Source organism: Callorhinus ursinus, unplaced genomic scaffold (assembly GCF_003265705.2).
Source record: "Callorhinus ursinus isolate GAN/ISIS: 27379988/994484 unplaced genomic scaffold, GSC_fseal_2.0 scaffold6, whole genome shotgun sequence".
Taxonomy (NCBI): domain Eukaryota; kingdom Metazoa; phylum Chordata; class Mammalia; order Carnivora; family Otariidae; genus Callorhinus; species Callorhinus ursinus.
This window is the reverse complement of record NW_027397068.1, coordinates 43,258,539-43,281,550: the sequence shown is the minus strand read 5'-3', so window position 1 is coordinate 43,281,550 and position 23,012 is coordinate 43,258,539. Positions and strand designations below refer to the sequence as shown.

The 23,012-nt window shown below is 40.6% G+C and overlaps 1 protein-coding gene across 8 annotated transcripts in view; it reads right to left on the bottom strand.

Moving 5' to 3' along the window:
- TRMT11 (tRNA methyltransferase 11 homolog) overlaps positions 1-23,012 on the bottom strand; it is a 151,559-nt gene that overhangs the window by 74,029 nt on the left and 54,518 nt on the right. For 7 of the 8 annotated variants that reach the window (XM_025865252.2, XM_073893884.1, XM_073893889.1 and 4 more), the window contains one exon: positions 21,945-22,513. The exons of the other annotated variant lie outside the window; for it this stretch is intronic. In XM_025865252.2, the coding sequence (XP_025721037.1) occupies positions 22,382-22,513 (132 nt within the window). In that variant the 3' untranslated portion in view covers positions 21,945-22,381. Of the gene's footprint in view, positions 1-21,944; positions 22,514-23,012 lie in introns of those variants that run through there. 8 annotated transcript variants of the gene reach the window in all.

The following is a 23,012-nucleotide window of genomic DNA, read 5'->3' as shown; positions in this document are numbered from 1 at the left end:
AGGGGGAAATAGATGATGTTTTGATGAAGAGTGCTAGGAAAACTGAATATCCTCATGGAATAAACATAAAATTTGACCTTCCTAACTCACACCACACACTAAAATCACTTCTTACTGGATCAGAGATCTAAATGTAAAAGGCAAAATAACGGACTTTCTAGAAAATAGTACAGGAGACTAACTTCATGACCCGAGGCAGGAAAATACAGCATTCCTTAAATAGGACACATAAAGTTCTCACCAAAAAGAAAAACAATGTTTAATTTACAACACAAATGAAAACTTCTGGAGCGCCTGGGTGGCTCAGTTGGTCAAGTGTCCAACTCTTGATCTCAGCGCAAGTCCTAGGATTGAGCCCCACGTCAGGCTCCCTGCTCAATGTCTCCCTCTCCCTCTGCCCCTCTCGGGCTCATGCTCTCTTTCTCGCTCTCTCATAATCATTTTAATAAAAACTTCTATTTATCAGACAGTAATATTAAACAAGAGCCACAAGTTGAAGAAAGGCTCAGATCAGAGGACCCCTATGAAACAATAAAAGAAAGATGGACAATCCAATAGAAAAATGAGGCAGAGGCTTAAAAAGACGTGTCACAAAAGAATCCAAATGATCCACAAACACGTGAAGGGTGGTCATCTATTAGGAATCAGGGAAGTGAAAATTACAAACAATATGTGGTGGCCACGCAAATCTGTGGATACACTAAAAACCACCGAATTATACATTCTAAATGAGTGACTTCTATGGTATGTGCATTATGGAGCAATAAAACTGTTATTAATTTTTTTAACACAACAAAATTAGTACACACCTACCAAAATGACTAAAATTTAAAGATTACTGTGTTGGTGAGAATGTGGAGCAATTAAAATTCTTAATCATGCCTGGTGGGAATATAAACTGGTACCACCACTTGGGAAAATAATCTGACATAATCTATTAAAGTTAAAAATATGCATGCCTGATGATTGAGCAAGTCAACTCCAAGGTATAAACCTAACCAAATGCATGTAAATGATCATCAAGAGACCCATAAAAGAATGTTCACAGCAGCATTATTCAAGAACACCCCAAAGTGTAAATAACCTAAATGTCCATCCTCAGCAGGATTGATAAATACTGTAAACTACAGTATTATGCACATAGCAAAGAACATGAACAAACCTCAGCTAGATGCAACAATATAGGTGAAATCTCACCAAAATGTTGAGCAAAAGAAGCTACAAACCATCATGTTTAAAGATGCACTCTTAGATGGTAAAACTATACAGTAAGAAGGAAGTGGTTCCTGAAAGTCAGGATACTGATTAGATATCCCGGGCACTGAGGGAACTGTGTTGGGAATGTGGTACATGGAGAGCTTCCTGTTTGGGCAAGATTTTATCTCTTGAGTTAAGTGATGGTTACGTGTTTCCTTTGTGATAATTTATTGATCAGTATACTTGTGTTTTATGCATTTTACTCTATATGATGTATTTTACAAAACAATATTTTCTTTAATTTAAAAATGCAATTGTGAAGGGAGTTGCTCAGGCACCCCAACATTCCCACCATTAGGCAATGCACCCTTGATTTTGCCAGGCTAGTGTGGCCAACAAATGGGCTGTCCAGAGGGTGGGCACCCCACCAAGCCTCACCCATGCTGCACCATGTGCCTCACCCTCTGCCTGCCCTCAAGGCTGGTCTAGCAATTCACCTAGGGCTTCCAGCATCTCTAGGCAAGAGCATGGAGATCTTGATGGCAGGATTATACTCAGTCCACAAAGGCTCAAGGTGGGACCGATGATCCCCTCATAGCAAGGCTGGGGAGAATAAGTTCTGGCCCCAGAGGACCCCTTCCTCACCCTGGCAGAGGCCAGCCTTGATCCTGGCCTGCAAAGTGCACTTCTCCCAGAGGTCTTCCTTGCTCACCTGCTCTCACAATCTGACCTTGATCATGGCTCCCTGGAGTCCACACTTCCTTAATTAGTCCCCACTCCCATATAAGTGCAAATGACTGGACAGGCACAAGGGATCTCCCCAACTCTGCCCGGTAGCAGCTGAGCTCCACCCATCCAGAGGCCAAGCACCTGTCTCAGCATCTATCCATTTTTTTCTTTTTTTAAGATTTTTATTTATTTATTCATGAGAGAGAGAGAGAGAGGCAGAGAGAGAAGCAGGCTCCCGATGAGGGACTCAATCCCAGGACACTAGGATCATGACCTGAGTGGAAGGCAGACGTTTAACCGACTAAGCCACCCAGGCACCCGCATCTATCGCTTTATACCCCTGAGAAGCTCATGAAATAGGCACTATTACCTTCATTGTACATAAAAGGAACAATTTCAGAGAAATAATGCAATTTGCTCACAACTGCACAGCTAAATAATAATAATAAAAATACAATTTAATATAATTATATATTTAATATACAATTATTATAATATACAGTTTAATATGATTATAATTGTAATTTAATATAATTAATAATTTGTGATTTAATATAATTGTAATGTAATAGTGTATATAATTTATAATATAATAATGTAAATAATAATACAATAATAATAATATAATTTCCATTATTACCTATTGAGTACTTAACAGTGTGTTGGGCACTGTTCTAAGCACTTTACATGTGTTAATTGTATAATCCTCACAACGACTCTATGAGATGGGTACTTTTCTTAATACTATTTCACAGTTAAGAACATCGAGGCCCAGAGAGGACCAAGCAATTTCTCAAGGTGTTATGATTAGTGAGGCTTCAGGAATTAAACCAAGTTTGCCCTAACCACAGTTTAGCCAGCAGTTGCCCAGAATTAAAGGGTGAGCTATGCAGTGTTCCCTTTGGGAATCTTCAAATGTATGGAGAGAAGGTGGCTATCAGTGAATGAAGCAGCACTAACCGGAAGTGCTTTACCCCGCCTGCTGGCAGGGCTCCATGTGGGTCCCTCAGCTCTACCCCTGCCTTGCCTCCACCTCCGAGGATCCATGGAGCTTCCCCAGGTCCTTTATGCTAGTCTGGCTAACGGATTCCCTTTATAATAGGTCATCTTGTTGAGCTATTTATTTAAAAATTAAAAAACGGAAGCACCTGATTCAGTTGTTCAGTTTTTTAGAGCTCTATTCATAGGCAAATTGTTCATGTTTTTGTGAGTGGGATGTTGTCATTGGTTTCTGGCTTTGGGAACTACTCTCCCTAGCCTTTTGCTTTCTCCTTCTGTATCGATAATCTTCATCCTCTAAGTCTAAGTGGTGACTGCACATTTCTGCTGATGAGGATCTCAGCACACGTCTAGATGCTCCTAGACTCGAAGCAGGGGCCCCATGGCTGCTTACGGGATCAGCTTCCACTTCCAAAGTAAAAGCACGTCCTGTTCTAGTATCAAGTAATTACAGCTAATTATCCTTTTTAACTATCCATGCTCTGAACCGAAGATACTAAGCAAACAGAAAACAAGGCTGTTAAACAGAAGATTAAGAGGTGGGACTTAAGGGGCACCTAGCTGGCTCAGTCAGTTAAGCGTCCAACTCTTGATTTCAGCTGAGGTCATGATCTCAGGGTTGTGCTCTGACTCCGTGCTGAGTGTGGAGCCTGCTTAAGATTCTCTTTCCCTCTGCCCCTCCCATCACCCGAAAAAAAAGGATGGGACTTAAACCACTGGACCTCCTAACTTACATGATTTTTTGGCCTGCAGAAACTATATGTCTAACCTAGTGTTTGCTCTCAAAATAGAATTTGCACTTTATGGTTTATTGAGTATTATTATCTTGTCAGAAATTCTCACAGTTTATTAAATACACAGTTTCAAAAGATTGTTTCTAATCTTTAATTGCAGCTTTTATTGTATCTTGGAGGCAAATTAATTCTTTCTTAAGAGTCTGCCTCTCCACCCGCATAAGGCAAGTCAATTGGGAAATGAAATCTAATAGTTTCTGCCTCAATTTCCTTGCACAACATCAATCCCGAAGCCCATGGCTTTCGGCTACTCTGGCAGCAGTGTATTAAAGGTATTCTAATTTCCATTTGAGAAGAGAAAGTACTAACTAATCCTTCTGGAACTGGTCACATGTTCTTAAAAGGGGTCCACAGAGCTCTGGTTTAATCCAGGTGTCAGTTGGCAGACAAGTAGATTTTCAAACACCACTAGAGACCTAGGATCCCAAATTGTTGCAAGGTCCCTGTCTCTCTCCACCATTTGACCCCTTTCACTCAGGAGCCAGCACCAACATTCAGACCTCGCCCCGCCTTTTCCCTCTCTTCATGCTCACAGGCCACAGCTTCTCTCAAAGTATCCTCTCCAGAGGCTGCTAATATTTATCCCTTTCTAATCCCCTGGGTGAAGGAGACCAGCAATGGCGTCTTCAGGAAGATTATAGCAAATACTATGGTGAGGAACAGCCGTGTCGGTAAGATGGGCTCCCTCCTCCCGTGGTTCCTCCTCAGCCCACCTGTCTATGTTCTGACCTAACATTCCAGCCCTCACTCCTTTGCCTGCATCTCTGACCTCAGTCCCTCTCTGATGCAACATTCAAGTTCCAGACCCAGAAGGCTCCAGTCCTCCCAACTTTCTGCCCTGGGCTGTAAAAGCTTTTGTTTAGAGATTGTTTACTTTTTCCTTGGCTCAGAGTGATTTCTGATGTCAATAAGAATGAAAATTTCTGTCTAGAGACCGTTGCCATTCCAAGCATAGTCCACAGACCAGCAGCATCGAGCTCCACCTGGAAGCATGATGGAAATACAGAATCTCAGGCCTCATCCCAGACCCATCTGCATTTTCACAAGATCCCCCGGGGACTCATCTGCACATTAAAATTTGAGCAGCTCTGGTCTAGAAAACAGAAATGTCTATTACAACACAAGTTCAATTTATTCTTTTTTTTTTAAAATCCCTGACTACAGGACATTTTTATAAAATTAAACAGAACTGTTAAAGAAATATTTTCTTAATTTAAGTTCCGTTGAGTTTGGTTAATAAAAAATAAAAGCTAACAGGACTTTTCCTGCATTCTCAGGGAAATTTAGTATTTCTACATGGTATAACAAGGTTTAGTCTAGATATCTAATCCTTGACAAATTTTCCCATATTAATTTACACACAAAGTCCACTGAGACTCTAATTTATTTTTAACTAAAAATAACCTTTTCCTTTTCTCATGTTATAAAAGCAAAACATGTTTTAATAGAAAGTTAAAAAAAAAAACCACATAGCTGGAATGAAAATAAAACAAATCAATAAAGTAAGAAAAAAATAAAACTACCCAGAGATGACCATTGTAAGACATTAGAATACTTGCATGTATAAGTAATATTACCATAAATAACAGATAAAATGTAGTCACATGGTACTTACCCTTTATTTCTCTATTATGAATACAAGTCCATTAAATATTAATCTACAATATTTTTTAAAGGTTGAAAGGTACTGATTACTTATTTAGGACATTAAATCAACCAGTGTTGTGCCAGAACCCACTTCCATTTTTTTTTTTCCAATGTCATTTTAAAAATAGGAGCTATATTGTTAATTATGCCCTGGACTTGATTCAATTGATTTCTTATAAGGCAGTATTATTTATTCATTTGATCAATCTCCATTACCTTCAGTCCTTTCTGTTCACTAATAAAATTAAGAAATTCATTAAGAAAGGTATGTCAATTTTTATACAGTCTCTGAAAGCTGCCAACTAAGTAATATCTTCTGATGGTCATTAAGTGGATCGGTCTGTACTAACACTACCGTTTTCCATATGAGAGGTTGATATACATGTGTTCTTTCTTGTCCTGGGGCTAAATTTTAACTCACTTAGGATGCACTAAGAGTATCTGAAGACCAAAGTCATAACTTTAAAAACTAAAAAACATATTGAGGTTAATGTTGAAGTTGCCACAAAAGTATTGACTACCTCTATCCTGGTAATTATTGATCAATGTTAGACTTTTTACAGATATACACGTATATAATAAAGTATAGCAAGATAAGAAAAAAGAATTACAAATAACATTTGAAAACCTTAAAATGTTTTATACTTGGCTATAGACACAATCCAGCTAATGAAACACAGTGGAAGGTTGTGGAGATTCGTAAGTGCCTGCCCTCCTCATTAAGACCAAAATCGGGGGGTGCCTAGGTGGCTCAGTTGGTTAAGTGTCTGCCTTTGGCTCAGATCATGATCTCAGGGCCCTGGAATTGAGTCTGCATTGGGCTCTCTGCTCAGCGGAGAGTCTGCTTCTCCCTCTGCCTCTGCCCCTCCCCCCACTCATGCGCGCACACTCTTTTTCTCTCAAATCAATAAATTAAAATCTTAAAAAAAAAATCCAAATTGGTTTTCTACAACATGAACCATATTTAGATTCCTTTGCTCAGCTGGGGTTCTTTGGATTGAATCAACAGAAAGAAACTCTGGCTACCTTGGACAAATAAAACCAGACTCTATAAGAATATGGAATAGGCCTCGGGCAGGACAGCAATCCAGAAGCTCTGGGATCTGGGCAGCAATGGTCCTTGCAGCTACTATGATAGAGTAAATGAGCTCTGGCCTCACCGTCAGAGCACGTCCCATTGGTCCTGCGGTGGTCACATGCCAACCCCTGGCCATTAAAGAGGAGAGGACCTTCACTGACAGCCCCACCAGCCTGCAAACCTCTGACAAGAAAGATGCTGTTACAAAATGAGAAGGAAATAGGGGTTGAATCAGGCAAAACCAACAGCTGTCCACAAAGCCACTGCCTTCGGACAGTGTCGTGGCTATACGCTGGTTATTGACACAAAGAGGGACACCAACATATTCAAATGTCAGACTGAACTGGTAATGGGCATCAGGGCCTGAAAGAACTGACTGAACTTTAGTTCATTCTGAGAACTATGAAGTATGTAGAAGAAAAAAAGCAGCCTGTGATTTACTGATACACAATAACTGGATTCAAAGAAAGCAGGCCATTTCAGTTTAAATAAACAAATGATTAATCTTGATAACAAAAGTTGAAGAACTATGTTAATGACTTGAGTCATTTTGCTTCCCTGCTAGCAGACAATAGTTGTAACCTGTGTGATATTAGTGGAAATGTGTTTTGAGTTTGGAGCAGTGCTTATCAAATATTAATGTCCATATTAATCACTTGGGGCCTGTGTTAAGATGCAGATTCTGATTCAGCAAGTCTGGTGTGAGGCCTGAGGTTGGGCATTTCTAACAGTTTCTGGGGCAATGCTAACGAACAGCAAACTAGCAAAGGACTGAGCCTCTCCCTACCTTACGGATCACCCGTGCCCAGGATTCTCCTCTCTTATCACGCAGTCCTTCATTCAGACACTGCACTTCTCACCAGGAATTCCAGTAACATGAGGCGACTCTTTGGGCCATCTTTAGAAAGATCTGATGAGGAAGATTAAAACTGCCCACTAAAATGGGCCTTGTTGGTTTTATATACATGCAGTGGACTGAATGTTTGTGTCCCCCTAAAATTCATATTTTGAAATCCATTAATATCCCCCCCAATATGGTATTAATGGAGGTGGGGCCTTTGGGAGGTAATTAGGTCATGAGGTTGGAGCCTCATGAATGGGATTCCTGCCCTTCTAAAAGAGGTCGTAGAGAGCTCTTTTGGCCCTTCTGCCATGTGAGGACACAGCAAGAAGAGAACCATCTATAAATCAGGATGCAGACTCTCACCAGACACCAAATCTGCCATCATCTTGATCTTGAACTTCTTGGCCTCCAGAACTATAAAAAATAAATGTCTGTTGGTTTTAAGCTACCCAGTCTATGCTATTCTGTTCCAGAAGCCCAAACAGACTAAAACACCAAGTGACCCATTCCCTTGAGCACAGGAACTACACAAACAATGCCTTAGTCCTCTGATCTGAAAGCAGACAAGCGGTCTATGTTGCATTCTCAAAATGCTGCTCTCCTCAGAAATCTAATATACTGACTTATGCTCAGCCCTTAAAATGGGTCATTGTCTGTCATCAGAGTTGGGGGATTTATTTCCCAATCAAAAGAAAAAAGGAAAACTTTGAAATGAATCTGTTGTATGCTTTCTGGACAGAGCCCAGGCCTTGTCCTCACCCCCAGCAGTGACTGGCCACATCCTGTAAGTAGGGCCAACTCAGAGCCTCTGGGTGCTCTGAGGTGCTGTTATCTGCACCTTGTCACAGATGTACTGAGTGATGGATCATGAAGTGAATGGCCTATTCTCTCTCTGTAGAGACACAGAGTCAACGTGCTCTCAGAGCTCACTCGGCCTTCCTTGCCTGAAGGAGAGGTGGGGGCACTGCACACACCCCCTCTGGCATTTCACTTCCCTTGGTGGACAGCTTGAACTGGAGAGCCAGTGATAAGATAAAAGTAAAACAGAAACAGCAGATGTCAGGTTCTGAAGCAAAGCATTATTTTTAGAGCCTGTAGGTAATAGAGTAGCTAACCCTTAGGGGCAAACAATTCTTCAATTTTTAAATTTGAGTTCTTGACCCAAGAAATATAATAAAAATCCTGCAGCCAGGTCTAGGTTGGGTCTACAGCATTAAGAAAGGGAGAAGAAAACAAAATCTGCTCAGGAAGAGTAAGAGTTATAATGTATTTGAAATAAATCCATAGGGTTTCCATAATCTTTCTCTGGTTCCTGGTGGTCCTTGTAGGATCATCTTCACTAGAATCCTGGTGAGCGGAGGGCTCATGAAAACATTACTGTCAGCACAAACCATTGCCGCCTACATTTCCATTGACCATCATTTTTTCCCCCTTCCTTTTCTCCCAATAAATTTTCTGAATATTTTGAAGAGCTGTCTTTGCACACGACAATGTGTAGTGCTGTGCCAATGGGGGCCTTATAGTTTCATGAGAAGAGGATTTAATGCCACACAACCAGACACTATGATTAGGCGCCAAGAACACCAAGAGGAATGGGCCAGAGGCCTTATCCTGGAGAAACCTAGAAGAAACCTCCAAGAGCTAAAGGCCATTGTTAGTAGAGTAACTGTCAGAAATGCCGATCTCATCAGTCAGAGGTAGGCTCAAACCCAACCTCTAACGTTACTCACCACTAAAATGCTCAACTTGCTTATCTCTGTGAATTTCAGTTTCCGTATCTGTAAAATGGATATAATTCCTAGGGCATAGAATGGTTATGAAGATTAGGTATTATGTAAAAAACACTTATCACAATGTCAGCCTACTAAATATTTAGTATATACACGTAACTGTTATCAGTAGTGTAGATCATTGAACCCCCTTACTCCCAGCCTTGACTTCTATTCACTAACTCCTTTTCCTAGCATTTATAAGAGCTGTCATGGATACTAACTTTTAGTCACATGATTCCTGGTCCAAAATTTATTAAGAGAATACAGATGAGCACCCTGAACAGTGTGATAAACTCTAGGCTTACACCCCCTCTGGGATCTTTCTGGGTCCAGAGTCTTAGAAGTAAACAGAAACTTAGAAATCTAGTAACTAACCCAATTGGAGTAGACCTGTTCTCTGCCCCATCTTTGGCCATCGATGGGGAGACAACAGCAGTACCAACAGAGAGCAGAGTGCAGGTGCAAAGAGCTCATACATCCAGGAAAGTATGAGGGACTAAGGCAAGCTCCTTGAGTCACAAAATCCAGCCAGCCAGCCAGCCATCTGCATTAGCCCTATCCTTTTGAAATACCACTGGGGAGATGGAGCTGCCCAGCTAAGCCTCTCAATCCCCACCTGCCCTATAGCAAAGATGTTCTTGTAGAAAGACTTTGAAGACAACCAAGGCAATAAGGAGGTAATCTCTTAGGCCACTAGGTCTTGACCCAGGTTCCTTGAGTTCCATTGCTGTCAAAAAGCTAAAACCATCTCAAATACAGACCGTAGGTTTGACTGACTAAAGGCAATGGTATAAATGACACATTTTCTGTGTTTTTCCTGAAAACTAATTACTGCCTAGACAGAAGCATTTTGACTATTTTAATTATTGCCAGACCTATTACAAAGTTCCTGGTGTCTGTGCATTTTAAGCAACTTGTTTAACCAAGCCTGTTTGGTTCATCATTCATTATAATTCCTCATAGAAATACAGTGTTCAGAGCTCTGATTTATATTCAACACTGACGAAAAAGCCACCAATCCCTTCCAGTCAGTGGAGGACTACAAACTTCTCCACAGATCCCCTGATAGAGCAACAAATAGAATCAGTGTCTCCACCCAGACATCACACTATAATTCACTAAAACATACTCCTTGAAATGTACCTGATTTTTCCCTGATCCATGGAAGATAAGTAACTTCAAAGATAACCTCAGACAGAAGACTTCAATTCCCAGCATCCAAAGGTCAAGACAACCATAGACACCATTAGATCAGCTACCTGTAGAGTGATGTTTACTTCTTGTCCCAGAGGAATGAAGAAGAGGGAAAAGGGAGCAAGGAGGCAGCAAAGGCTTGCCAATTTGGATACTCTCCCAGGCATCCTAGAGCTTTGCTTAAGCTGCTTTATAAAGGAAAAACAATGCTCACAAGTTTATCATTTATTGAGTCTCTGCAAATTAATGAATTGTCTCTTAAAAAAGGAAGGGCCTACAAAAGGCATAAGCTTAGGATTCCTTTGATAAATTGCACCAGAGTTCACTGACCAGAGGACACCGGTCCCTTCCATGTTACTGCAGGGCTCTCTACTTGGCACCGCGCGAGCCTCAGCAGGCCGACCCGGAGTTCCTATCTGCACTAGACACAGCCTTTCCGGGGCCAGGTGCAGGCACACACGAGGGAAAGCCGGCCTTATCTCTACTCCTTGCTTCCTATCTTCTGTGGATAAACAAGGGCTCCAGCCCCAGGCTATCAGGCTAGTTCCCCTTCACACACGCACATTTAACTGCACAGGGAGTCTACATTCCTTCCCAAAAGACAACTTCCTCTGAAGTAAATGGCAAACTTCGCCTCAGGGAGAATGTCGACATCAATCCTGAGGTAACAGTCCCTGGGCAGACTGTATTTTCTCCCTACTCACACATTTTTCCCTCAAAAGTAGCCTTGACCATATCTTTCCTTGATTGGAAACCACTCTAAGAACCAGAAAGGCATAGAGCAGCCCAGGAAATAAGCCTCAGATGACCCCAAAGGTGGCAGATCAGCAGCTACAAAAGGAGTCACATTCTTTGCTTAGTTACGCATCTAAGAGAGGCCACCCCTTCCACTAGAGGATGGGAGAACTCAAGACAGGATTTGAAAACTGACAGGAAATAAATCCACCTTTTATCCTTCCCTATTGGGCCCAGTAGCCTGCCCACATACATCTCTTCACTGGAAGCTTTGAAATTAAATGAAAGAGTTTCCCAGGCAATATCCTGAACCATTCAAGTCCTTCCCATGACAAACGTGCCTGATGGGTTTAGCTTTAGGTTCTGGGTTTTGTCTTCCCATAGGGAACAGTTTTTCAAAATGCATTCATACACATCATCTTAATGGATTCTCATTGTAGGGGAGATAGCTAGGGAAACACTGCTATTATTTTTATGTTAACAGTGAGAAATAGACACAAATGAATTAAGAGCTGTCCCAATAGGGCTGGGATGCACCCTCTAACTCCTGGTCCTTTGTTCTTGCCATTGCTCCACATGGGTGTTGCAACTGTGGCTTCACAGCTGGACTACCCTATGTTGTTTGACTCCGAGCTAAGCCAGCTGTGACAGTGGTTTTCTCTAGGGCAGGGATCTGGGCAGCTGAGGGACCCACTGGGAGGGAAAGGGGAGGGAGAAGGAAACTTTTCACTGGCTATACCCCTTTGAACTACTTTGAATTTTAAACCATGCAAATTTATTGCCTAGTCACAAAATTTAAATTAAAAAATTTTAAAAAGGACTGTAGAGCTTTATAGAGGAAGCATGAAAAAGATGGCTGTAGAACTTCAGAGGTGGAAACATGAACATTTAAAGAAAATGGTTAAGACATGAAAAGAAATACCATGCACTAGAGAAGAAAATTTTTCAGTTCTTTTAAGACTGATTAAATCCCCTCACCCTGCCTCCCCACCATTTTCCAACCTCACTAGTATGTCACCCAGAGAGCAGTATATTGAAGTGGTACAGTCTTGTTTTTGTTTGACATTTTGATTTTTTTTTTTAAGTATCAGAGATGGGGACTCAGAATAAGTATGATTTTTTTCATAATTTAACAAAATTTAACATAATTTAACAAAAATTAACTAAAGACTGTGTGACTGTGTGTAGATTTTCAGCGTAAGAAACACACCTTGTATCATCTTTGTGTCCACGGTAGTGGGCCTATTTCAGGTATGCAGGAAATGCTGAAGAGAGACAAGCAGGGAATGATGGAGGCAGAGGGTCAGAGAGGACAGAAGACAAACAAGGGCCACCGGCATTCCATCCTTCCCTCCCTCTCATCCTCATTATTGATGGGTTTTTAAAAGGTCATCAGAATACAGTAAACCAGGGCTGCCTGGGTGGCTCAGTTGGTTAAGCCTCCAACTCCTGGTTTATGCTCAAGTCTGATCTCAGGGTCATGAGATCCAGCCCCATGTTGGGCTCCGAGCTCAGCAGGCAGTCTACTTGAGATTCTCTCTCTTCCTGCCACTCCCTCAGGGGCAGGCATGTTCGCTCTTTCTCTCTCAAATAAATAAATAAAATCTTAAAAAAAAAAAAAAAAAGCTGATCCTCTTGGTACTTCAAGGACATGTGAAAGGGATGTGCAGGCGGTCTGAGCAACTCTCCTTCAGGGAACACTCTGTGTCTCAGGACAATGGACCCCAGCACAAAATTCTGAAATAAGCAACAGTGTTTGAATCATTTTTTTTTATGACCAATTCCTTGAGGTTGATCAGTAAAATATCCTTTATGTATATTGCTAGGATTTCAAAATCATGACACTTCAACAGCTCATTTGTCTTGTAGTAGAGAAGCAGCTCCTGGAGACAGGACTTGTGTTTGTCCTTGGAAATAAGGACAAACATGAGTTGGCAACCCACAATCTTTATTTTCGTCAGCTTGCTCTTCTGCAGGCCTATACCGTCAGCACTGTGTGAGGAGTAAAATCAATAAAAATCATCTCTCTCATTGCAGGAGGCCAACTGGAGACTGGTTCCTGGCTCTGGAACAAGTATCTGTCAGTCAGGGTCAGGGAGGTTTCTGTTGCATTTATCTGGGAAATCTCTTACACAGTGTAACTGGGAACTCAAGAAGGCTTTGAGATGAGAAAACTAACACTCAGGCAGCATTAAGTATGTGGCTCACCCAACTCAGTCATTAACTGAGACCCAGAACCAAGAGAAGAAAACAGACCCCAGAACAGTGGCAAAGCTACAAAACTCATCACCATAGGACCCCTTTCTCAAGCAAGTCAAGTACTTCAGCCATAGGGCACCATTTTGTCAGAAGCTAAAACTTCCTAAAGAGTCCTGATGTCCTCATAAGGGATGGACATCATGGGGAGGGAGATCCTCTTATGTTCAAGTCCAGACTCTATCATGGCACAGAAGCCCTTTATGATCTGGCCCTCATTTCCTCTTCAGCTTCATTTCTTCTCCTTATCCAATACACTTAGCGGCAGGCATGTGAACTACTTGAACTGTATCTAAATGTGTTTTCAAGATGCTAATCCTTCTGCCCAGGAACCCCCTCCCTCTCTCACCACCTGACATCATCTGGCAACGTCTACTCCTTCCTCAGGAGTCTACTTACATGTCATCCTCTCTCAGAAGTCTTCCTTCACCCAATCCTCTCCTACGCCTATGTTTTAAATGTAGATTTTATGATTATTCAGGTATGGTGAGACCCACAGATCAGAAGACAATTGCTACCAAAAAGATAGTTTGGTCCTTGAAGTTTGCAAAAGTAAAGGGCATGTCCTGCTAGGACCACACAGGGTTAGTCAGGAGACAGAAGGGAGCAAAGAGAAAATGTGGGCAGGAGCCTTTACTGGAGTTCCTACAGGAAAGGATGGGCAAGGCTGGGTAAGCAGGTTTGGGATTGGCTAGTTTGAAGTTTCAGTGGGCTCTGGGGTGTAGCGCCTGTCTGTAGTTGCCTGGTACCTGTCTCTGGAGTGATTAGGACCGGGAAACTAGCCCAGAGTAGAAGGACAGAAAGGAGGTGGTAGTCCCTGGACTGTTTGATTTGCACATGACAGGTACCCATGCAGGGAGTCCCTTACTACCTCTAAGAATTGGCTGGCCCTAGGAGGAGCTGCCCCTTCAGGGTCAGCAAGGCCCCAAAAGTCAAAATATCAGAAATACATGATTCATAAATCCAATGCTATTAGAAGTGATTAAGTTCCTCTTATACTCACCCTGGGCTTACCCTCTGAAAAGACTGACCTCTATTTTAATTAACTCCTTACCTCTTTGCTTACCACCACCTCCAGCCCCTAGACTATAAGCTGTGGAGAATGTCATTGTTGAGAATGGCAATGAAGTACACAGAGATCAATTTGATAGGCTTCAAAGTCTAACCCTTCGCTCTGACACACTAGGTGAGATCACCTGCTGTGGAAGGCTCCTGGACCACTTACAGCTAGTGGAAAGGTGCCATGTCTCCTCCCAGAAGCCTTATTCATTACATAGTACTTGTCCTTCTTCTTTCCTTGGGAACCCACTTGGCGTCATGAAAGGTCTTCTCTTTGGGTTCAAAAACGCCAGACTGAAGGCAAAATGAAGTTCTGCTGTTTTCAGGTTCTTGATCCGTTTCTCTGAAACTAAGTGAAAACAAGCTAACAAAGGCAAAATAAAAAAATAAATTTTTATTCATTTTTATTTATTTTGCTCTAAAAGATAAGACTGTTTGTAGAATTAAATGTCAAGGGACCTTATGACATTTCCTGGCAGGATTTGTGTGTGAAGCTTTCAACCAGTCAGTTTATTCCAAATTAGTAGGAGCTTCAGAAAAGGCTTTTGGTGGGTCCACAGCTGGAAAGAGGTTTTGTCATGAACTCTGCCAAATGCATAAGGACATATAAAAAGGGGCAGGGGGAAATTGGGATTTTTGGCTCAACATTTTTTAATAAATGAAAAAACAAACAAAACCCCCAATTTAATTAAAATTTTCCCCATATTCTGGCCTACGCTGTAATTTTTATGTCACTGCCCAAAAGCTATTATGTAGTTACTTAAATAAGAGAAAGGAAGGGGGAGTATTTTTAATTTTAAAGGATAAGGAAAAGAGAGAAAAAACTCTGAGTTTTTCTTTTCCATATCCTAAGTCCAAACGGTAGTAGCCTGGGTATTTCGTTAGCAGGTTTTTCTTCGAGGCAACTAACAACAGTCTGTCAGTTTCTTTAAGTCCTAACTTTATGATGTAACACGCTAACTTACACAACAAATGGAGTACATCCACCCATCCGGTTCGGGCAGAAGTACATCACCCCCAAGCCAGTCCTGCTCTCTAGAGCTTCAAGTAACACAACAGAGTAACTTCATCTCATTAGTAATTTGAGTAGAACTCTCTTGTAATAAACTTGGAATTGCCTGATCCAGTCTCATGAGTACTGGGTCGTGCCAATTCTCTTTGCTAAACACACATATCATGGCGAGGGAGGAAATGTGACAGAATGAACTTTGGAGCTGTGCAGTGTTAACTCACATCTTAACTCAAGCGCCTTTTTGTTCCCTACAGGGATCTGCTACTCCTCACATATGCAATCACTGTCCGGCTTTGGTCTTGCATCCTCAACAGCCTGCCCGGCAGTTCTTCAGGCCTGTTCAGTAGGCTCCTCCTGTTCAGGATGGCCAAACCTAAACACATCCTCTCTCCACCGTTTTCTACAGTGTGTATCATGCCATCCACTGAGTCACCCAACCAGAACCCTGGACATCATTCTTTACTCCTCATCCCTGTACCCAACCAATTACCAGGACAGGCTCATTTTGCCTTCTAAATATTCTCCAATCAATCCTGACTACCACTGTTCTAGCGGTGACCTTGACATCTCTAACGTGGATGGTGGATGACCGTATCAACATCCCGACTAGCATTCCGGCTTCTAAATCTGTCTTCCTCCATTCCAAACCACTACCACTGGAGTGACAGTCAGACCAAACCTGATCATACCGCATGTTCTCCCTGAAAATACTGAGGTAATTCCCCGTGCTCCCCCAGCATGGCGGGAGGGGAGGGGGCAATCAGAAACCCTCCTGCCACATTCTCCAGCCTTACTTTGCTGGTTCCCAGTTCACACTTCAGTGACTCTGAACTGCATGAAGCTCCCCTAGACACCATGCTCCTTCTATGCCTTGGCATCAGCCATTCAGCGGCAGACAGGCCTTACAATATAGAGAACAGGAAAAGTAGAGTAACACATACAATTTGTACAGAGAACAGCAGTTACCATTAAAATAAAATAGAAAATTTGGAGTTTTTAAAAAACATTTTCTGGGATCTAGAGGAAAATGTAAAGAAGAAAATTAAGGGCAATAAATCAGCTAGAATTTTTATTTTCTGGCTTTAACCAGGAAGAGGAGTCCTTTTGGACTAGATTGCCACAGCTCCCTCTTTGGTGTTGATTGTGAAAAATTTTCCCTGCCTGAGACTCAAGCTAGTGGTCACCAGTTGTCTCTGAGTTTAAAACCTACCAGTTAAGACTTTGGTGTCTGACAAAGGACAAAACACTGCACTATTCAGAGCTAACTTTGGAGCAATATACTGAGCCTTTCTGAGAAGGCTTGGTAAAGGACTGCCAGAGAAAACACAGAACAAATGTAGAGAAAATTTCCAAAGCTCAAAAATTCCAGATGCCTGTGGATGGTAGGGAGCATGGAAAGTCTACCAAATACTTTGACTATCAGCCCATGGTTGAGTGGCTTTTGCAATAAAAGGTATAATACCATTGTTATACCAAATGGCCCAAAAAGCCAAACACTTGACACAGATTACTTTCAAGGGCTTAAAGTAGTGTGGCTGGAGTCAACTGATTGGACTGGAACAGCAACACTGTAACCTGAGAAAGTGTCCACAGCAGTGACGCACAACCAATAGCTCTCTCAGAGTGGGGCAAAGATCCGAAGTAATCAATCTGCCAGGAGCATGCTGGACAACACCCCATGCAGTGTGGTCTCCCTAAACCACAAGGCAACAAGGTCAACTTTTGGCAGGAGTCACAAGTTTGGTAGCTCTGCATCAGAAATACTGTTCTTCATTTTGTGTCCTATCTATAATGGTGGATGTGCTGCTGCTGTATTTGAGACAATGACGGGTCCAGGCAACAGTGAGAACAATTTGGCTGATGCCAGCTCAAATGTTTCATCTAGTTGGTCTCATCAGAGAATGACCCAGACCATTCTGTCAGCAGCCACAATGTGTCCACTATTTGTAGCCCCTAAGGAGGGTGTCTTTAATCTGCCAATCTCTAGTTTTCCAAGCGACAGACCAAACCATAGGTCACAATAGTAGTAGCCTAAGAGTCAATAAAAATATAACAAGGCTCAGCAAGGAGGGTATTGGCTGGAACTATGAGAATAGCTTTGCGTTCTGCCCACTGACCCGGCCAACCACCGCCATTCCCACTGCTGATATCTGGCACTGAGAGAAACAGCCATAGCAGCCCTCTGAAGACCACTGGGCTATCGTATAGCTAATCCAACAGTGAAAGAGGCAGATTTGAAGGAATCTCCTAAATGCAACAACCTAAACATATTTTTAAAGCCCCGAAATGGAACCTTTATGAATCAAGGATGCCATTGAGCCAGTGCCTTTGTCTTGGGCAACGGTATGAGAGATAAAGTTTGCCCCAAGTAGCTGCCACTTTTTCATGTTAATCCCAAGTTGCCACTGGGGTAAAGCCAGCTGCACTTTTGAATATACCAATTCCATCTGACAAATGGCATCTAGATAATACAACCTTAATATCTAATTTCCTGATGCTAAAAAAAAAAAAAAAGTCAAACCCCTGCTTCTTTAATTTGTTGGGCCCTTCTCACCTTGACAGTTATATGAGTCTGTTTCATCTCCACCACAATGAAAACAGGACGTCGGATGGCTGAGGTGTTCAACTTTGGCAAAAGCACAGTAGTTTGCTAATAGTTTTTACAGAAGGGGGAGCCACAGGCAAAGGAGGTGGAGACACTCTATCTTTCAATGGTGTGCCCACATCCCCAGAAAGGCAGTCGAGGGTGCAGGGTGTCAGTACCTCCTTAAATATACAGAAATGCAAGATATCTATGGAGAATTGTTTCCCCATAGGTGTAAGTTGTAGAAAAATAAGATAATGCAAAAAAAGAAAGTTTTGATGTTTGTGCTGGCAGCACTCAGACTTGTGTGAAATACTCCAGCCATGATTTACAAATAAATAAATACATATTTAAGGAGCTTTCACAGACTTCTAAAGCTTATCAATACTGGTTTTGACCATCTTGATCCACTTCACAAACTTATAACACATTAGATAAAATATTTGTACAGTCCACCAAAACCCAACTCAAGTACCATTTAGAGGTTTCAATTCTAATTTTCTCCACAGCTTTTTTTTTTTTTTTTTTTAATTTGACTAACTTCACACATAAGCCCAGCTAATCTTCACCGCTGGATGGTAGACAAAATAGAGTTCTTCCAATAAGCCCTCAGGAGAGAGTCAGGAAGGCTTGATTAAAGGAGATTTTAAAGGCGTAGAGGTCAAAGCAGATTCCTTTTTAAGCAATTCAGTTTGGCATCACTGCAATATTATCTTAGTAAGAACATTCAAATTCTAGGACAAAAATATACTGAGTACATCCTAATATCCCGAGAAATAAGGCTAGCAGTTACAGAAAGTCAGGCTGGCTTATCTTAACATTCATCTATTAAGCTCCATTTTGTTCCATGACCCAGGCTTCTTAAGAAACTGCCATGACAATTTAGCCTCCATTCCCCTAAGAGCCTGTCTTCAATGGCTTATGAAGGAAGGGATAAGAGCCAAATTCCAGGTTGGTCTCAGTTATGTCTAAACGTCAATTTGCTTATCCCACACAGTGAAACATATGAACATCCTGAGGCAGGCCTCTGTTAAGGAAATAGGGTCAGGTTCCCTAGTAAGCTTTTTCACCCCAAAGGATAGACAGGAATGTGCTGTCTCTATGATTCTATGGCTAGATAGAATCACAGATATGTTTATCATTCCATTACAATTCTTTACACTCTAGACCTTATGTTCTCAAACCACTCTGTTTTAGAGAAGATCTCAATGTTTTAGTAAAGTACAAACATCATCAGTCTAGTGTTATTGTGTCCATGTGTATGTTCTGGATTAAGGCACTTTTTTTTTGTTTGGATTACAAACCACATTACTTGATAAATATCTGAGAAAAATGGGAGTGGGTGAGCTGGAAATGAAAGTAGACTTCACTTATTCTGTGAATACAATCCTTCTAAGAAAAAAGATTCTTACAAGTGTTTAGTTTTCTAAATAACTTTATAATGGAGCAAAACCATGCTCTTGTAAAAAGAGCCAAAGTCCTTATTCTGTTATAATTTATTCCCTTTTGGTCAAACAGGAAAACCAACAATGAGGTCATCAATTTTCTCAGCAACACCCACCTCCATTTCCACCCCTATACTCCATTAATGAATTTATTTACTTATGCCCTGCTTTAGCTACAATGAATTTTTTTTTTCTAGTAGAACCATTAACATCAGCTTACTTCCACTGTGTTTTAGGGAGACTAAAATGGTGTAGAAAGATCATTTCCCAAAAAAATGTCACATTCAATTTCCAACACATAAACATTGTATTTAATTCCCTATTTCTTTGGATTATCAATAGCCAATAATACTTCCAGCATAGGATGTCAGCAGTTCTCCTAACTCAAAACAACTGAGGCCTTTGATTCAAGAGCCAGATTTGCTTATATTGGCATCTAGATAATACAACCTTAATATCTAATTTCCTGATGCTTTAAAAAAAAAAAAAGTCAAACCCCTGCTTCTTTAATTTAATTATAAGAGTATAAAACATATTACCTCAAAAGCTGTTTCTAAGTCTCAAACTTCTAAAGCACATTTTTCATCCAATAATATAAACACATTCACTACAATGCATCTGGTATGTTAACTCATACTCGACTGTCCCAACAAACTTGAAATAAGGTTCTTTCTAGTTGTAATCACCACTTTTCTTAAATATGAAGGGAATCTCAAATTTTAAGTGAGTTTTGTCCATAAGGAAATAGTGGTAACACTGACTTACCTCCCAGAATTTAAAGAGTTTGAAATGTTTTATTGCTCAATCTTTGTATTTAAAGAACTAGTCATAAGGAAGTTAGTGGTGAGCTGGCCAAAACCTGGGTCACCATGGGCGGGAAGTGGCTGAGAAACTTGTAGCAGATTTTAATTTTTTTTTTTTTTTTAATCTGCTGGGCACTCTGGCTAAACACACCAAAGACCATCCACTCCACTATTTCCTCTCAGCTATCACAGCAAAAACAAATCCCCACCAGAATGGATAGGAAAAAGGTTACTTCTGATGAAACACCACCAAGGTACCCATCTGGATTTTATGGATATTTAATATGTGCCAGAAACAAAATGATAGATTTTGTCATATTATCTACATGAAATAGGCCAGCCAACAGACCACCTAGGGTTCACACAGATTATACTATAAATTCATACTACAGGACTATCCAAAAGGCAGGCACTTTGCTAGGGGATATTCTCCTGGTAAGTGCATAAGGAACACACATATAACCAAAACACTCTGGAAATGATCTGCTGTAACTTACACAGAAAGTAATAAGATCCTGATGCCAGAAAATAAAGTCTTTTTTTTTAGAATAAGAGGAGTTGAGACCTCTGCTCTAAAACCAAAATTGGTTGAAAGTGACCAGGTTTCTTTTTCACTTCTGAGTACCAACTTCAAAATAACCACACACAGTTATACTCTGAGCCTACCTAGTGATAGTTCAAGGAGACTGAACATGATGAGAGGATGAAGAATTAAAAATCAGAAGACCTCAGCTGGTAGTAATAAGAAATAATTTGAAATATTTTTTTAAATGTTAGATAATTTTTAAGGACAAAGTGACTAAAATTAACGTAACTTTTCCAGAACTATTTGGACTAATTTTTGTGATAAGCAAAAAACAAAACAGGGCAAGGCTAAAATCTCATATTCCAAATTTAGTTAGCTACAGAGTTGCAAACTCACCCTCCATATAACCTCAGAAAATTTTAAATAAGATGGTTTATAATAGAAATACTGAAAATAAATTATCCTTGAATACTTTTAGCTTTCCCCCAGTGTACCACAAATCACATCCAGAAACCCAAACAAAACAATCACTGAAATGTTTGAAATCAGCTGCTGAGATGCAGGGTTGCAGGACAAGAAAAGGAGAGAGAACTACGCAGATGGCTTCCTCTTTCTCTCTCTCTCTCTCTCTCCCTCTCTCTCTGCTTGGGCAGGTCTTTTGGAGGTCCTAAGCCATGCAGATTCAAACTGGGAGTCCATAAAAGCCAGCAGTAACACTAAAATAATAATAATAGCATAAATAAAAATAGGCTATGGTTAGAAGGAGAGGATCCGTTTACTGCCACCCTGCTGAGGTACATTTGACCACCGAGAGCAGGAAAGCTATTAGCATCCTGAATTAATGGGTAGAGTGGTTTTCAAACAAGATATTTTCATGATGGACACAATGTAGACTCAGCAAAGTTTCTCCTTCAAGAAAAATATAGCTTCCATTTCAAAGAGCTCTGATTAGGCTTAATACCATTAGGGAACCATCAAGGACTTGTGTTGTTGTTACTGCTCTTAACTATCAGTTACTTTCTAAACCAAAATTTGTGGGTAGTTAACTTGACCGACAGTCAATGTCTAGGAATGCAGGAGCAAGTCCAAGGTACAGACGAGCTTCAGATGTGGACAGGCCTCAAGGAGTTAGGGAGCTTTTCAGGTTGCCAGGTCCTAGCCTTTCTCCTCCTTACCATTATCACTGTCATTACATACTAGTCCGGAATTTATAAATAAAAATCCATTTCCTTTATCACCTCCCTCCTGAAAAGCAGCGAATACAACACAATTTTAGGAATCCTCAGTAAGCTTTATTAGCACTATAAATCAATTACAATCAGAAACCAAATCAACGAACCTACTGAATGAATAAGTTCTTAACCATGGTTAGTTAACTGCTTACAACGTATCGACAAGTATCTGTTTAAAAAGTCAACAATATCAGTTCTCCTTGCAAATTAATTACCAAAAATATAACTGTTTTCAATTTCATAATACTTGAAAGTACAAATATAAGTTAAATAAGGTTCCAAAGACCACATACAACAAAATAATCTATAAAACAAAGCTAATTGTAAAAGAATTGTTCAATTTACTTTGGAGCATTTACTTCATTATATAAAATTATTTAAAACAGTATATGTTATCTGTATCATACATGGAAGTTCACATCCAGATGTCTTTTCTGTTAAATCCTTACTCTTTCCATTGTCAAAATCTTAATTTTCACTCTTGGCTAGATTTCTCTTCCTTGGCAATTCTTTTTGTAACGCCACTGAAATATTTCTCACGGAAGGAATTATGACCTTGGTATGGGAGAAAGTGATCACTTAACAGATGTGAATACTGGTCCCGGTTCTGGTTGGTTGGAAAATATAGAAAACAAATATGTTTGAGTTATTTCTTTAGTTAGCTGGAAACCAAAGGAGTCATTTACTCTAAGCAAAATCCCGCCCTCTGGTGCATGTTTGTTTTTCTTCATTATCTGAATTAGAAATACACCACTGCTCTATATCTGTATCATGCTTGAGTATCCAAAAGCGTTTTCATCTGCTTCACCTCGTGTGATCCACACAACAATCCTCTGCACAGAGAGAACAAATACTTTTTGCTAGGAAAACAGAGATCCAGAGAGGGTAAAGAGAACCAACTTGGGCAACACAAGTCGAGACAACCGCGTGCATCTTCAGATTCACAGTTTAGCATAAACTGAAATCACCTGTAACTGGTAAGAATCATCACACAAGGAAGCTTCTACTCCAAAGATATTTAACAACAAGTGATTGCATTTGTATGATGTTATATAGACAAAACCGTTTGGAGGTATATCCATATTCAGTTCATGAAATAAACTATT